This window comes from Salvelinus alpinus, chromosome 23, assembly GCF_045679555.1.
Source record: "Salvelinus alpinus chromosome 23, SLU_Salpinus.1, whole genome shotgun sequence".
Lineage (NCBI taxonomy): Eukaryota > Metazoa > Chordata > Actinopteri > Salmoniformes > Salmonidae > Salvelinus > Salvelinus alpinus.
The window spans coordinates 44,029,441-44,044,768 of NC_092108.1; the positions used below are offsets into that span (position 1 = coordinate 44,029,441).

Consider the following 15,328-nt stretch of genomic DNA (forward strand, 5'->3'; position numbering starts at 1 on the left):
AGCCTTCCCAGAAGAGTGAAGGCTGTTATAGCAGCAAAGAGGGGACCAACTCCATATTAATGCCAATGATTTTGGAATGAGATGTTCAACGATCATGAGTCCACATACCTTTGGTCATGTAATGTATGTGGGTATAACTAATGGTGGCTACCAATAGTGGCTAATTTCTGACATGATACAAATGATAAAAAAATACAGTGATACAATACAATCCCCTTCTCCAAGCGGATTACTCATTTATCTAGCTCTTATCAATAGCTCTTATCAATTAGTAAATTACAGTGCATGGAGAATGGTGTTATTCCAGAAAAAAGAAAGTAGATGTTCCACTTGGAATTGACAGGCTGCTCGACCTTATTCATCCTGCTCTTCTCATGCTTAAGTTCAAGGTCAGAATTACGAATAGGGAGAAAGGTGCATCAAAAGAGAACTACGTTCCATTTACGCACGCTTAACTCAGGTCGGAATCGGCCCCCATATTGAATAGGCAGAAAGCTCCAGGTGAAAATCACGCATGCATGATAGGTGCTATGTACGTACAGTAGGTGCTATACAAATAAAATAATACGTGTCAATTACTGTCACTTCAGAATGGTCAATATTTACTCTGTAAAATCTGTGTTTGTCTATCTGTGTTCCCCGAGTTAGTCTGGGAACACAGGCTACCTCCGGCCTAAAATGGCACAAATCATCTCCATTCAGATATTTCAGCCATGGATCTGTCTGTCTGTCTCTGTGTGTGTGTGTGTGTGTGTGTGTGTGTGTGTGTGTGTGTGTGTGTGTGTGTGTGTGTGTGTGTGTGTGTGTGTGTGTGTGTGTGTGTGTGTGTGTGTGTGTGTGTGTGTGTGTGTGTGTGTGTGTGTGTGTGTGTGTGTGTGTGTGTGTGTGTGTGTGTGTGTGTGTGTGTGTGTGTGTGTGTGTGTGTGTGTGTGTGTGTGTGTGTGTACATCAGCTTCTAAGCCAGAGGTGATGTTCCCTGTCTCTCACTATCCCAGAATGACAGTGTGGTGTGTGTGTGTGCACAGAAGCATGTGTATTGTTCCATCCCCATAGGGATGTTCTCTTCTATGTTCTGACTCTCTGTCGATTGGGGACAGGAAGCCCTTAGGAAACCACAAATGTCAAATTGGTGCCATAACCTTAGAGAATGAGTGTACTGAAATGACACAACCAACTATCTAGTAGTGCACACTGCACACTGCCATTGTACAAAAGGCTGTTATTAGATCAATCTAGCCTGGCTTTGAGCCATTGATTGATGGATAGAATGTTTATATTGCAGCTATATGTTTTTTAGTATGGGCATCAAACAGATGCCTTCAGAAAGTATTCACACCCCTTTGTCACGCCCGACCTTAGAGATCCTTTTTATGTATCTATTATGGTTTGGTCAGGGCGTGAGTTGGGGTGGGCATTCTATGTTTTGTGTTCTATGTTTTTTATTTCTGTGTGTTTGGCCGGGTGTGGTTCTCAATCAGAGGCAGCTGTCTATCGTTGTCTCTGATTGAGAACCATACTTAGGTAGCCTGTTCCCACCTGTGTTTGTGGGTAGTTGTTTTCTGTCTTTGTGTCTGTACCAGACAGAACTGTTTCGTGTTGTTCGATTTTCGTTTATCACTTTGTTATTTTTGTCATAGTGTTCACTTCTCATTAAAAGGCATGAACACTTCCCACGCTGCGTTTTGGTCTCCTCCCTTAGACGATCGTTACACCCTTGACGTTTTCCACATTTGTTGCATTACAGCCTGAATTTTAAATTGATTCAATTTGAATTTTGTGTCACTGGCCTACATACAATACCCCATAATGTCAAAGTGGAATTATGTTTTTAGAAATTTGTACAAATTATTAAAAATATGAAAAGCTGAAATGTCTGGAGTCAATAAGTATTCAACCCCTTATGGTAAGCCTAAATACATTCAGGATTACAATTTTGCTTAACAAGTCATATAATAAGTTGCATGGACTCACTCTGTGTGCAATAATAGTATTTAACAAGATGACTACCTTATCTCTGTACCCCGCACATACAATGAATTATCTGAAAGGTCCCTCAGATTCAACCACAAAGACCAGGGAGGTTTTCTAATGCCTCACAAATTGGTAGATGGGTAAAATAAAAAATAAAGAGCAGACATTGAATATCCCTTTGAGCATAGTGAAGTTATTAATTACCCTTTGAATGGTGCATCAACATACCCAGTCACTACAAAGATACAGGCGTCCGTCCTAACTCGGTTGCCGGAGAGGAAAGAAACCGCTCAGGGATTTCACGATGAGCCGATTGGTGACTTTTAAACAGTTAGAGTTTAATGGATGTGATACGAGAAAACTGAGGATGGATCAACAACATTGTAGTTACTCCACAATGCTAACCTAAAAGTAAAAAGAAGGAACCCTGTACAGAATACAAATATTACAAAAAAGCATCCTGTTTGCAAAAAGGACTAAAGTAAAACTGCAAAAAATGTGTCCCGAATACAAAGCGTTATGTTTGGTGCATATCCCACACAACACATCACTGAGTACCACTCTTTATATTTTCAAGCATGGTAGTGGTTGCATCACGTTAGGAGTATTGCTTGTCTTGCATCATCTTATGGGTATGTTTGTCATCGGCAAGGACTAGGGAGTTTTTTAGGATAAAAATAAACGGAATAGAGCTAAGCACAGGCAAAATCCTAGATGAAAACCTGGTTCAGTCTTATTTCCAGCAGACACTTGGAGAGAAATTCATTTTTCAGCAGGACAATAACCTCAAACACAAGGCCAAATATACACTGGAGTTGCTTACCAAGACGACATTGAGTGTTCCTGAGTGGCCTAGGTACAGTTTGACTTAAATCGGCTTGAAAACCATCTAGCAATGATCAACAACCAACATGACAGAGCTTGAATCATTTTTTAAATAATAATGTGCAAATATTGTACAATCCAGGTGTGTAAAGCTCTTAGAGATTTACCCAGAAAGACTCACAGCTGTGATCGCTGAGATTAAAGAGGAGTAAAGTACACACACCTGCAGAACACATGTGCAAGTGCACAGACACACACACACAGAGGCATCATGCCCATAGGGGGCACAAGGGCACGTGCGCCCTCAGATTTGTCTTGTTAAAAAAAAAAAAAATGATGTTCAATGAATTAGTAAACTTCCATTTTAAGCCCGTGTTTTATCATAATTATTTATAAATAGATCTGTCAGCGTTATTTTGAGAGAGGGCACACTGACTGGACCCGGCAAGGAGTAGCCTGGGTGGCGAGGACCGGGCCTAGCTCCACGTGCATGTAAGGGCCTCCACCACCACATGCTCCTACCACTGGTGCAGGCTACTGGGGTTGGCCGGCCCATCCCTAGCCCCATTGACGTCAGTCACCCACACACCACAATACCTCTGTCGGGAGTTTTAAAACAAACTTCGCCTCCTGTCGTCAAGGCAACACGGACCCCGGCAACAGACCACCATGGAAAAAGCTGGCCGTTTGTGGCCATGTGTACGGTAAACAGTCAGGTTTCTCTGAAACTGCAGGAAAGAGGAAAAGGGTTCGGGTTTCCTGCTATCGTCTTAAGATGCAGCTCATACATCCTGCTGAGATAGGGAAAACAGACTAGACTGAATATACTTTTTCTATTTAGATATTACTACTACAGTACCTGTAATATTGTTTATTGATGTCACAATTGTAGTAGAATCGAGGAGTTGGTACCATGGCTACAGTACATAGGAATAGTTATTGTAGAAGTGATAGTGACAAGCAGGGTATACATACAATTACGACTGAATAAAAAGTCAAGAAATGTACAGGAACAGTAGAGGAAGTTGTCACACGACGGTGTTGATAATAGAAGTGATCGTGCCAACATGAAAATGGTCAACTGTTCAGTGTACGTCCTCGACTTCTTTACCACGTACGCCTAATCCCTATCTCTACCTCACTGGGCTGTGACACTGGGCCTGTCGGTCATGGGAGAGCGGTTAGCACCCACTGGGCCGAGCGGATAGCATCGCTATCTCTGCATTTCCTGTTCACATTTTTTACCCTTGTCTGCAGCAGCAGTCGGTTACAGCAAAGTCAACAACATCACAGTGGAGAGAGAGAAGCCGTGTCAAAAAATGTATCCTTCCTCCTTCCTTGCTAACTTAGATGGGACAATCACACCACTGGAGAGGTGTAGTGCTCAAGGGATAGGGTCAATTCAAATAAAAGCCAGTCAACTCAAGAGGATAATCTGAATTTCCAATTCACTAATTGAAAAGGGCATTTATGTTCAATGACTTTCTCAATAAACAGAAAAGGATACCCTGAATGACCCCCATCCTTGGTATTGCTACTCTGCTCCTGCCACTGGACCTCTCAGTCCAGTCATTCCTCCTGGACATCCAGACTGACCAAGGTCGTGATTATAGCTGGCGAATCTCATCAAATCCCCTCCTGCAGCCATTGCGATGCCCCGTCCTGTCCAGACAGGACGACACAGGGTCCCCCTATGTCAGCGGTTGATGTTACTCTTCAATAACACAGACCCCAAAGCAAATCAAGGGGAGACAAATAGGTTTATTCAAAAGAGGACAAATCATGGATGTTATGCTGGGAAGTAGATGGTTCATTCTCCCGTCATCAGTGACTTTTTCCCTCAGTGATTCTCTCCAAAGAAAAAAGGGACAGGACGTAGTTTTATAACCCAACCCTTGCCTGTGGTTTGACCAATTAGAATTCCTTGCAATAAAACTGGGCCAATGTCCAAATAACAAGTATCATATTTCAGGCTCAACGTATAAACAATTTGGACCAATGAGAACTTGCCATGTAGCTATGAGTCCCGGTCTGAAATTCCTCCTATGTCTCTGACCCATTGATCATTAATCCCATTACAGAAAAAACACTTTCCATTGATCGTTATTACTCCATTGACCTCTCGTCCTCTGCGTTGTGTATTTCTCTTTGAAATATCCTTACACCTGCATGGATCCTACCACTGCCACCAAATGATTGCAGGTCTGGAGCCCACTGCTGCCACCAAATGATTTCATAGTAGGTGAAAGGAAGGTTTCTATTGGCTTATGTTCCTTTCACCCATTAAATCATGTCAGATCAGTGATTACGTCAAGGATGGGAGGAAGGTAGGAAGGATACATTGTGATAGTTTTGGAATGCAACCAGAGGCTTTTGAGTAGACTAGAGCAGCCTTTTTCAAACCTCTCCTCGGGGACCCCTAGACGTTCTGTGTATTTGAACTATTCCAGAACTATCACACCTGGTTCAACTTATCAACTAATCATCAAGCCCTTGACTACTTGAATCAGGTGCGCTAGTTCAGGGCTACAACAAAATTGTGAAACGTTTGGGGGTCCCTGAGGAGAGGTTTGAAAAAGGCTGGACTAGAGGCTATTACCACAGTATACTTAATTTGAATTTACTGTATGTTGTTCCTTTAAAACTAAAGTGGACTGACATCCAATATGACACTAGAATTACAGAAAGGTAAGACATGAAACAATGCATAGTGTACATTCATGCTCATTTTAATAATTTCATAAAAAAGATTTGTTGAACACAATATACAATACCTTGCCATGCATTGTGTGAGACTTCTGAGAAACACATGGGAAATATCGGTACATCTTAAACAATGTAATATTTCAATAAACATACAGCTAGCTGTACAATGACCCGTCACCATACATCATATAGGTTCAATGTAGCCTTCATATGGCTCCAGATAACAGGAAAACAATGGAAACCGAGGAATTACGTTTCTGCCAACCACCTCAGTTTTCTGCCAAGTAACACAGATGTTTAAGAATGTTCTGTGGAAATCTGCAAAAACTTGAGTATTATACATTATTACAAATATTTCACTTGTTTCGACAGGTAATGGTAGTGCATATAAATTATACCAAACATACTTTTTGTGAATATGATTCTATTTACAGATCAAAGTCATAAATACACTGTTTCAAACAGTTCATGGATTGACATAGGACTAGGTGCATGGAAGAGGAGATTGTGCAGCTAAGTTATCCTCACACACACACACACACACACACACACACACACACACACACACACACACACACACACACACACACACACACACACACACACACACACACACACACACAGTCAACAAGGGAAGTATTGTCATCTAGTGATGTTAAGCTGATCTCCCCACACTGTAGAAGCTGAGTGGTGCAGTTTCCATGGCAGTACCATTTAGATGTATTGTTGACAGAAGAGCAACTAGGTGCTGAGCTATCCAGCTCGTCAAAGTGCTGGACAGAAATCGTGGATTTTTTTATTATTTTTTAAACATTTCACTTCAGTATCTCCACTTCCTACAGGGGACCTTTTAGGTGACATTAAATTAACAATGAATCACCTTTTAAAAAGATGCTATTTGTTTTTGGTTTAGTTTCATTGTGTTTGTTGCTCTGTGATTTCTGCCAAACCTCGAGAGATGTGTTTGTTAGCGGTGGACACCTCAAGAGGGACCTGGCAACCAAAAGTATAACATCAGCTGATGTCAAATATTGTTGTATGGAGGTTTGTTTTTTGACATTGGTTGACCGTCACAAGGCTAGTCTAGGGCTTCAAAATATCATGTGACGTGGGATGTTTCTCTTTCTCTTTGGAAAGAAACCACTCAATGGTTAATTTGATGGGCCTTAATTGTCTTTAATACTGTGCATGAATTAGATTCCATCTACTGGACTTCCATTCTCGGAAGGGAGATACTCAAAATTAGATGTTTTGGCGAAAGAATATTAAGATATTTATTTAAGTGCTAATCAGATGTGGCACCTGGCTGTTAAAGTGCTTTTATCAGGTCATCTTTGGAGCTTATTGGTTAGGATAGTTTACATTGACTTTCATTGATTTTTCCCACTGGGAAAATTTGAACGATGGAGATAACTGCTTTATGGTAGGCAAATACGTAAAATAATAAGGAGCAGGTTTGCCACAGCTTTGCTGTGAATATCGAACTTATGTGGCGTTTGTTAATATTGACTTGAGATTTGGGAGATAACACGTAACGTTTAACGTTGAGCGCATAGTGCTATGAGTTGGGCGTTGAAAGAATAACCTGACTCTTTAGTTGAAACACTGTTCTAACTCTCAACCCTTGCAAAAAAAAAGTGGAACTTGTGCTGGGAAGTCCCACGATTTTGGAAAGTCCACAAAGCACAATTCGGAATACACTATTGCTGAGAAGACATAAGGAAGACCGGAAGAATTTCTCTCTATCGAGAGACAAATAGATTAGTTGTGGGTAGAAAACAAACATTTTATAATAACGACTTAAAACTGTTAAATAAATTATAAAATGACATTCAAAAGACACTGTCATAAAAAAAGGCACACAAAAGTCTTTAGACACCTGTTACAAATGGGTAAACCTTCTGTGTTACAAATACCTGTGGACCACTAGCTTGAACTTTGAACGCTACCCGGCAACATCCCATCCAATCCCGTTACAAAACAGAACATATACCCGAAAATAGTCACGAAGAACAACAATCGTTCTGAAGTGCAAGTGTCTCTCATCTTGTCCCAATTGAACACCATTGTCTCTTAGCGTAAATTAGCTTCATTTTATTTGTCAGAGCAAAGATTGTAGTATCTGGCTAAGGACCAAGATATGGTACTTCTGCCACACAGCAGTTCAACAGCACTCCTTCAAGGCATCACTCTCTTCAACTCATCATAATCTTCTTTCTGAGAGTTCCCAAAACAAGTATTGGGGTCCCCCACCCTCTTCTGCAGGGGCCCTAAGTCAGTCAGGCCCTCGCGCACAGGCAGAGCAGCTCCAAAGAGCCAGATTGCAGGATTCCTCCACTGCAATAAAACAAGATGCCAAACACAGCCTAAAACTGGTGCTTTTATAAAGATCACGGTCAAGGCTTGTTATGTGGGGGAAGCCCCACGCATCTCCATCTCTACTCCACCCTGGTCCATTGGCGACCGTCCCCCTTCTGTCCCCCTCTCGCCGTCCTCCCTTCCTATCTGTCCATCCTCATCCTGTCCGTCATCTAGCGTCAGCTCAAACTGGAACTTGTGACCTCCTTCTCCGCCCTCTCCCTCCCCCTCTCCGGTGCAGAAGGGGGGAGAGGGGCTCTGGGGGATCATGCTCTGGTACCAGTTCCTGTTGTCTTCCAGGGTATCCAGGATATCCTGGGCGTCAGGGTGCACCAGGTCAGCCCACGTCTCCCACAGAGGGTGGACGATGTAGTCTATGAAGCCCACCTGGAGAGAGGGAGAAGAGAGAGGAGGGTGTAAGATTTCAGGATAGAATAGTGCGTATGAATACTGTATTAACAGCAGTAGAGAGGGTTGAGGGAGCGTGTGTGCGTATGCAAACAGTATGTGCACGTGTTAGATGTGTATACACGTGTGTATGCGAGCAGTGTGGGTACTGTACGTATGGGTGTGTGCGGACATACCTGTATATGTGTACATGCATTAGTAACCTACCTGGCTCTTCTCCACTGAAGCCGTATGCTTATCACACATGGGGCTGATCTCGATGCCTCTCTCCCTCTCCCTGTCTCCCTGGTGGGAGAACTCGTTCATGATGCGGTCGGTCCACTGGCGGTACAGGTCCAGGGACTTGGTCGGATTGCTCAGGTCTGCGCAGTGAACCATGTTACGCATCACCTGGAAGAGACGGGACGGAGAGAGCATTGTGTGAGTTTGTGTGTGTGTGCGTGCATGTACCTACATGCCTGTATGTGCACCTGTATGCATGCCTGTGTCCCTGTGTGTGTGTGTGTGTGTGTGTGTGTGTGTGTGTGTGTGTGTGTGTGTGTGTGTGTGTGTGTGTGTGTCTTTACTGCATGCGTTCCTATGCAGGAGTGTGATCTCCTACCTGTATTTTGTCTGTGTAGTTGTCCAGCAGCAGCACTCCAGAGCTGGTCACCTTCTTGGTCTCCACCATGGTCTTCAGGTCCGCCAGCAGGCTCATGTGTTTGGACATGTCAGTAGCCAGTACCTGGAGGGAGAGAGAGAGAGCGAGCGAGATCGTCGTTAGTGATTTAGACATGTTTATGCTTCAGCAATATAGGATATAGTATAGTAAAATATACAGTATACGGAATTGAGAATTGAGACAGGGATAGAAATATGGACCGACGCACGGTCGGAGACTCATACGAATGGGACATCAGAAACAAACGACTTTGGTCAGAACCGGGACGTTCTCTCACCATGTCTATGACCATTCTCCTGAGGGACTGGCGTTGTTTTTTGGTCAGGTTCTGGAAGATGTCACAGTTGTCCTCCTGCAGCAGCTTGAAGCCCACGGCCAGGTGGTGGTTCTCCAGGACCGACTCGTCGTTATACATCAGGGCTAGCTCTGAGTCTGGACAGACAGAGAGTGACAGAGAGACGGACTGATTAGAAGCAAAATGTCAAAAAGCATTTTCTTGTGTGGTTTTTGTGACGATGCATTTCAAACTTCAATATTTTCAAATATGCCAAGAAATTATAAACGATAAGATGATAAGATAGTGTACCAAAGCAGCAGAGATTATGAATTCGGCGCTGTTGTTAAGATTTTGATGGAGAAAGTACTCACTGGTGTTAATGAGGAACTGGTTGGAGACACCAGGATGGTCCACGTCATGGATGGCTGCCGCAAAGATGGCCGCCAAGATCTCCAGATCTGTGAAGACGGCCTGTGATTGGACAGGAGAGATTTGATGAGTTTTCAACAGTGGGAGTGACAGTTTCACTGCAGTAAAAATCCTGCTTGACAAGACACAGTAACACACATTCATCTGATAATAACTCATTCTGACATAACTAGGTGGAGTGACAGTGACATATTTAGGTGAAGTGGTGTGACATTGTACATGCGTGTTTACTGATAACACTTGCTGGTATACATGATTTATAATTACTTGGGGCAGGGCCCTCCAACCCTGTTGCTGGAGAGCTACCGTCCTGTAGGTTGTCGCTCCAAACCTAAACTAGCACACCTGATTTGAATAATTAGCTGGTTGATAAGCCGGATTAGGTTACAATTAGGGTTGAAGCGAAAACCTACAGGAGGGTAGCTCTCCAGGAACATGGTTGGAGAGCCCTGACTTAGGGGTTTGCTATGTGACAGTGTTGTTAGTCACTCCTCAGAATATTCAACACGAATCAAGAAGACAAAGCAGGGGGAAATTAATTCGAGCTGGGTCAGATCACTTACGTCCAGAGCGGGTGTGGCGAGCAGGATGTGTGTGGACTGGGCCACGTCTGCAGCGTGGAGGCTGTTGTGGTATTCTACGTCTGAGTGGTAGTGCGCTTCCAGGGTCAACATGAAGGTCGCGAATGTGTCCGCAGGGATCTTGAACGTCTTCATCAAGTCTCGCTCCTGCACGGGACGCACAAAGAAACACAATGCCGTTAGCTTGATGGAAATAACGTAACCCATAACGTCTTCATTGGGTCTCGGCTCCTGCACGGGACACACACAAACACAAGGCACCACACCGCCACTCATTAACTAAAGGAGAAATGTAACCCATTTACATGTCATACTGTATGTAACACAACAACCCATAAACACTCTCTGATGATCCTTTTAAATTTACTTCAAATTAAAAATGACATTGGTTTTTACCATTGAATTTGTCTGTTTAAATTGCAATGACTGCGTCCCAAAAAAATGCAATCACACTGCAAAAACTGCTAAGAAAAATGAATTGCTTGACTTGGCTGGCACTGTGTGTTAATGTCCACTTATCCATATGACTAGATTAGTTCCTAGACTAGTTCCTACTACAGTAGCATAAGTAATCATTCAGCTACTGACCCAGAAGATGAGGACACATTAATGAGAACACCCGAGTGCTGATGTACAGTACTTTAGGCTGTGCGCTGGTGACCCACCCTGTGTGTGTTTGTGTGTGTGTGTGTGTGTGTGTGTGTGTGTGGTTGTGTGTGTGTGTGTGTGTGTGTGTGTGTCTGTCTGCAAGGCACCTCAGTCAGAGAAAACACAGCAATCTGACAGGAACGAAAGAGGAGGAAGAGGAGAATGAGGAAGAGGACTGACCTGGAAGATGGTGTACATGGTGCAAGTGAGCGGGCGGTTGTGGGAGTGCTCGGCCACCCTGAAGATGTTCAGACCCCACTTGTTGATGTCCTCGAGGTCCTGAGAAAGAGAGAGACATTGTCAGGGTACGCTCTTGCAGACAGATGGCCGGAAGGTCACAATGCGTTGTAATCAGATCAGACAAATTAAATATCCAGATATTTGGATTGGAATTTAAATTCAACAATCAGAAAGTGCCGTTTGTTCGACGCTTCCATCGGTGTCCTTGTGCAGAATATGTGCGCCTTAGGTTTGGGGACATCTACGTTATAATGTTGTCCGTTACCAGTTTGTCACATTGATAAAAACAAATAAGCTCATCATAAAAATGTGTTTGTCACAAGGTGATACCTCGTCATTAGCCTACGTTATGGGTTTGTCGTCCTTACATTTATATTTGAGTCATTTAGCAGACTCGCTTATCCAGAGCTACTTACAGGAGCAATTAAGGGTATGTGCCTTGCTCGAGGGCACATTGGCAGATTTCGCACCTAGTCAGCTCTGGGATTCAAACCAGCAACCTTTCGGTTACTGGCCCAACGCTCTTAACCGCTAAGCTACCTGTCGCCCTGTCTTAAACCTGAATTTACCCCAACCCCTGAGAAATCAGGATCAATGAGTTAGCCAGCTAACTTGCCTAAATGTTCCGAAAAATTACTTTTACATTTTTTTTTTTTTCTGGTTGTTTATCAAAGTTTGCTGGCGTTGTAGTATACCCCTATAAAGTAGAGACTTCCCCAGTACCTTAGACAGCAGGTCCTCCTGGTCTGTTTTGACCCCAAAGCGGCTGACGCTGCAGCCTTGGAGCACGGGGGTTTGGCTGACCTTCCTGACCCCACTGATCTGGGTCATCGTCCCTTGACCCGGAGTCTGACCCCCCTGCTGGGTCTGGTGGTGGGTTCTCTTCTTCCTCTCCCTGGTCTTGGCCATAGGGCACGGCAACTCCAACTCATTCTGCTTGTCTGGAGGGGGAGAGGGAGGGAGAGAGATGGAGGGAGGGAGAGAGGGATGGAGAGAGAAAAGAGAAAGGGTTAAAACTACTGCACCATAGAATGAAAACACTGAGTCGGAAAGACAGACTCACAAACAACATTTGTGGTCATTTCAATCACGAAGCAATACATACAGAATGTACATTTTGACACTACTCAGTTTTATTTTACAGTACATAACATTCATTTACATGGTAATTACACCGCATTGGGAGAAGAGGCTATATTGACTGGAGTGGACAATCATTCAGTCAGACGTGTATATGAGTAACTGGTCTGAACTGGTTCTCTGACCTGACCACTCAGTCCTCCTATCTACTGACAGTCATTCAACTACTCTCTCAATCTTTCAAACAATCAAGCCCTTCTCTTGTTCTCTTCTGTCTTCCTCCGTCTCCTCCAGTTAAAATTCACCAGGAAAGAGCCAACTGACATTGAGCATAATAAACTATTTCAATATTCAATGTAGAGGGAACACATCAAGCCATAGAAATAACAAGTTAAAAACAAATATATGGCAAAAACATGCTAACGAAAAACAATGGCGGAACATTTAGGATTTATTCGTAGAAAGAGAGAAATTCCATAACATTCAATGAGGCATCAATTCTCAGTGGAGAGATTAATAGTGTTTGCAGATCAATAAAAGCTTGTCGCCAAACCACAACAACGCATAGCAATGTTGGCTGCTGCTTTGTTGTTGTATTAAGGAGAAGTGTTTGGCGGATGGCTTGTGGCTGTGGAGCTGAAGCGACCTCTCTCGAGGCGCTACATGTTAGCGTCGCGGGGTGTGTGCCGCTGACTGCGCGTATCTGCGGCTAACCGTGTGTTTTTCACACACTGCCTCAGCTCTGTTCTCTATGAGGCGTAGGAAGATGATTTGCCTCGACCTGACAGGTACTAGCCGCAATGCACAACACAAACCTTAAATCACTATCCGTTCTCTCTCACTTCCTCCCTCATTTCTCCACCCCGCTTCACTTTATTCTATCAACCTTAACATCACCGTCTCTTTATATCTGATCAATTTTCCTCCCTTCTACCATCTCCCTCTCTCCATCTGCTTTTTCATCCGTGAAGAGAAAGATGGAGGCTTGTTTACGAGTCGGTGCACTGCGCAGTTTTCTCAGAGTGGCAGTTTTCTCCGTGCTGGCGGAGAAGGTGGTGGTGTGAGCTAGCTAATTGGCAGGGAGCCATGGAACGTGTCACTATTTTTTATTTTATTTATTTATTTAAGAGATGAGGCAACACCATATACAGGTAACAATTCTACTCTTCCCTTGGACTCCGTCGTTCTCTCTCCCTCGCTCTGCAGAACGACGGAGTCCAAGGGAAGAGTAGAATCGCCCTTCCTTTTTCTCCCTCTCTGTAGCGAGACAGAGGGAGCACTCTTGAAACTATCGCAACTCCACGTTGGTACCCCACTCCGCAGCGTCTCATTCTCTCTGACCCTCAACCTCTTTTCTCCTCCTGCTTAATCATTTACGATTACTATATTATTAGGATTTGTTTATCTTTGTGTAAAAAAACAATAATAGCTAAAACATCACCATTCAGGCAAAGGTATAGTCCATTAGCACAGCGAGAGGCAATTAGTTATTTTGTTTGTTTGTGTGTGTGTGTTTTGCGTGGAGGCGTGTATGACTTCACTTACCAAGGAAGGTGTTGGAGATGAACTCTGACACCTGGTTGCCGGAGCGACTCATCTCTGACAGGTGGGTCAGCTCCCGGTTCAACATCCTCTTGAACTGGGGAGACACAAAATGACACAACAGCATGTTAGGTCGCCATTAGATAGACACTTTAGCTCACTTGGTAGAGCATGGTGCTTGCGATGCCAGGATAACGGGTTTGATTCCCGGGGACCACCCATATGTAGAACATACTAAGTTGCTTTGGATAAAATTGTTAACCTCAGGTCAGCCATTTCCTGTTGCCAATTAGTAGTGGGAAGCATATAAACGGTTTTGTGTTGAATTGCAGTAACAGAAAATGACACAATACTGTGTTAGATACACTGTGTTAGATGTACTGCATGGAGACCAACAAGACATTGAACTGGGGAAATACAAAATTACACAACACCTTACTAGATTTACTGCACGGAGACCAACAGGAAATGGCTTCCCTGGGGTAGTGGTATAACTTGTTTCCAGGGACTTTCCGTTGACGTTTAGTGATGAGCGGGTTGACTCATAAACCACATTCCCCCGCGGTGCCGGTGGGTTTAGGGTCATGAAATATTGTGTGGATAAAGGGCGGGTGGCGGGCGGGCGGGTTGAAACAATATATATATATTTTTTTAAATCGATAAATGTATAATTCTTGTGCAATTTATATCTATAGGCTACATAGCCTACAAATTAAGAGAAAAAAACCTATCTGGCATTAGCGCGTACACCTCAGCTTTAGGGCCCAACATTACGCGCGCTAAATAGCCCACACGCCAATCGCCAAACCCTTCTGGAAACATGCAGAAAAAATGTGTCTATTCACTGAGAAAAAAGCTGTGAAATGGCAAGTTGAAAATAAAGAAAAAGGAGGGCCAGAAAAGTAATTTTTGGGGAAGATTTGGTGAAGTGGTCCAAGAGGAAGATAGCAGTGACTATGTCACGTGTGTTGATTGTGAGGCGCTGTACAAATTCGACATTCACACGACAGGGATTTCAAATAGGCCTATGGCACGTCAAGAGAAAAACTGAAGCTTACTGTTCAGATGGGTTAAATGGAAACTGAAATCTGGAAACTGAAATCTGGAAACTGACTGTAGGTCTATAACTTCTCACAGTCTTAATATTAACTCCTGCAGAATTAAGCATTTCTTGCAGTAAAATGTTACACCAAATGTATATTTTGACTCGGGAACAAAATAATTATTCCTTCTTTCAGCATCTTGAGAGAAAGTGAATGGGCACCTAGCGACTTCTTGTAGCAGTGCTACCTTTATCAACATCATAAAAGCTGATAGTATTTCAACCACATCAAATATGACTACAAGCTGAACTGAAATCTTATTATAAACATGTTGGGTTGTTTTTACAGCTTTCTCTTCCCTTACAGGCCTATTGCACTTTCTCCCCAGTCCCTAAACTTCTTTCCCCCGAAGCAGAGATGACAGAGAGAACTTTTACCTATGCCAACTAGATTGAAGCATTCATTTATGACATTCTGGTGAGCATGGGTTAATTTAGTCTTCTTGGGCAACATATAATGACAGAAGAGAAGCTGCATGTATCTAATTATAGGCAAGTTG

The 15,328-nt window shown here is 43.3% G+C and overlaps 1 protein-coding gene across 3 annotated transcripts in view; it reads right to left on the minus strand.

Annotated features, from left to right (window-relative positions):
- Window positions 1-5,502: 5,502 nt before the first annotated feature.
- LOC139551127 (3',5'-cyclic-AMP phosphodiesterase 4B-like) overlaps window positions 5,503-15,328 on the minus strand; it is a 150,734-nt gene continuing 140,908 nt past the window's right edge. For all 3 annotated transcript variants that reach the window (XM_071362531.1, XM_071362532.1, XM_071362533.1), the window contains 9 exons: window positions 13,730-13,823; window positions 11,828-12,045; window positions 11,045-11,143; window positions 10,199-10,363; window positions 9,578-9,677; window positions 9,207-9,361; window positions 8,870-8,992; window positions 8,476-8,658; window positions 5,503-8,247 (listed from right to left, as the gene is read on the minus strand). In XM_071362531.1, coding sequence (XP_071218632.1) covers window positions 7,909-8,247; window positions 8,476-8,658; window positions 8,870-8,992; window positions 9,207-9,361; window positions 9,578-9,677; window positions 10,199-10,363; window positions 11,045-11,143; window positions 11,828-12,045; window positions 13,730-13,823 — 1,476 coding nt within the window. In that variant the 3' untranslated portion in view covers window positions 5,503-7,908. The remainder of the gene's footprint in view (window positions 8,248-8,475; window positions 8,659-8,869; window positions 8,993-9,206; window positions 9,362-9,577; window positions 9,678-10,198; window positions 10,364-11,044; window positions 11,144-11,827; window positions 12,046-13,729; window positions 13,824-15,328) is intronic.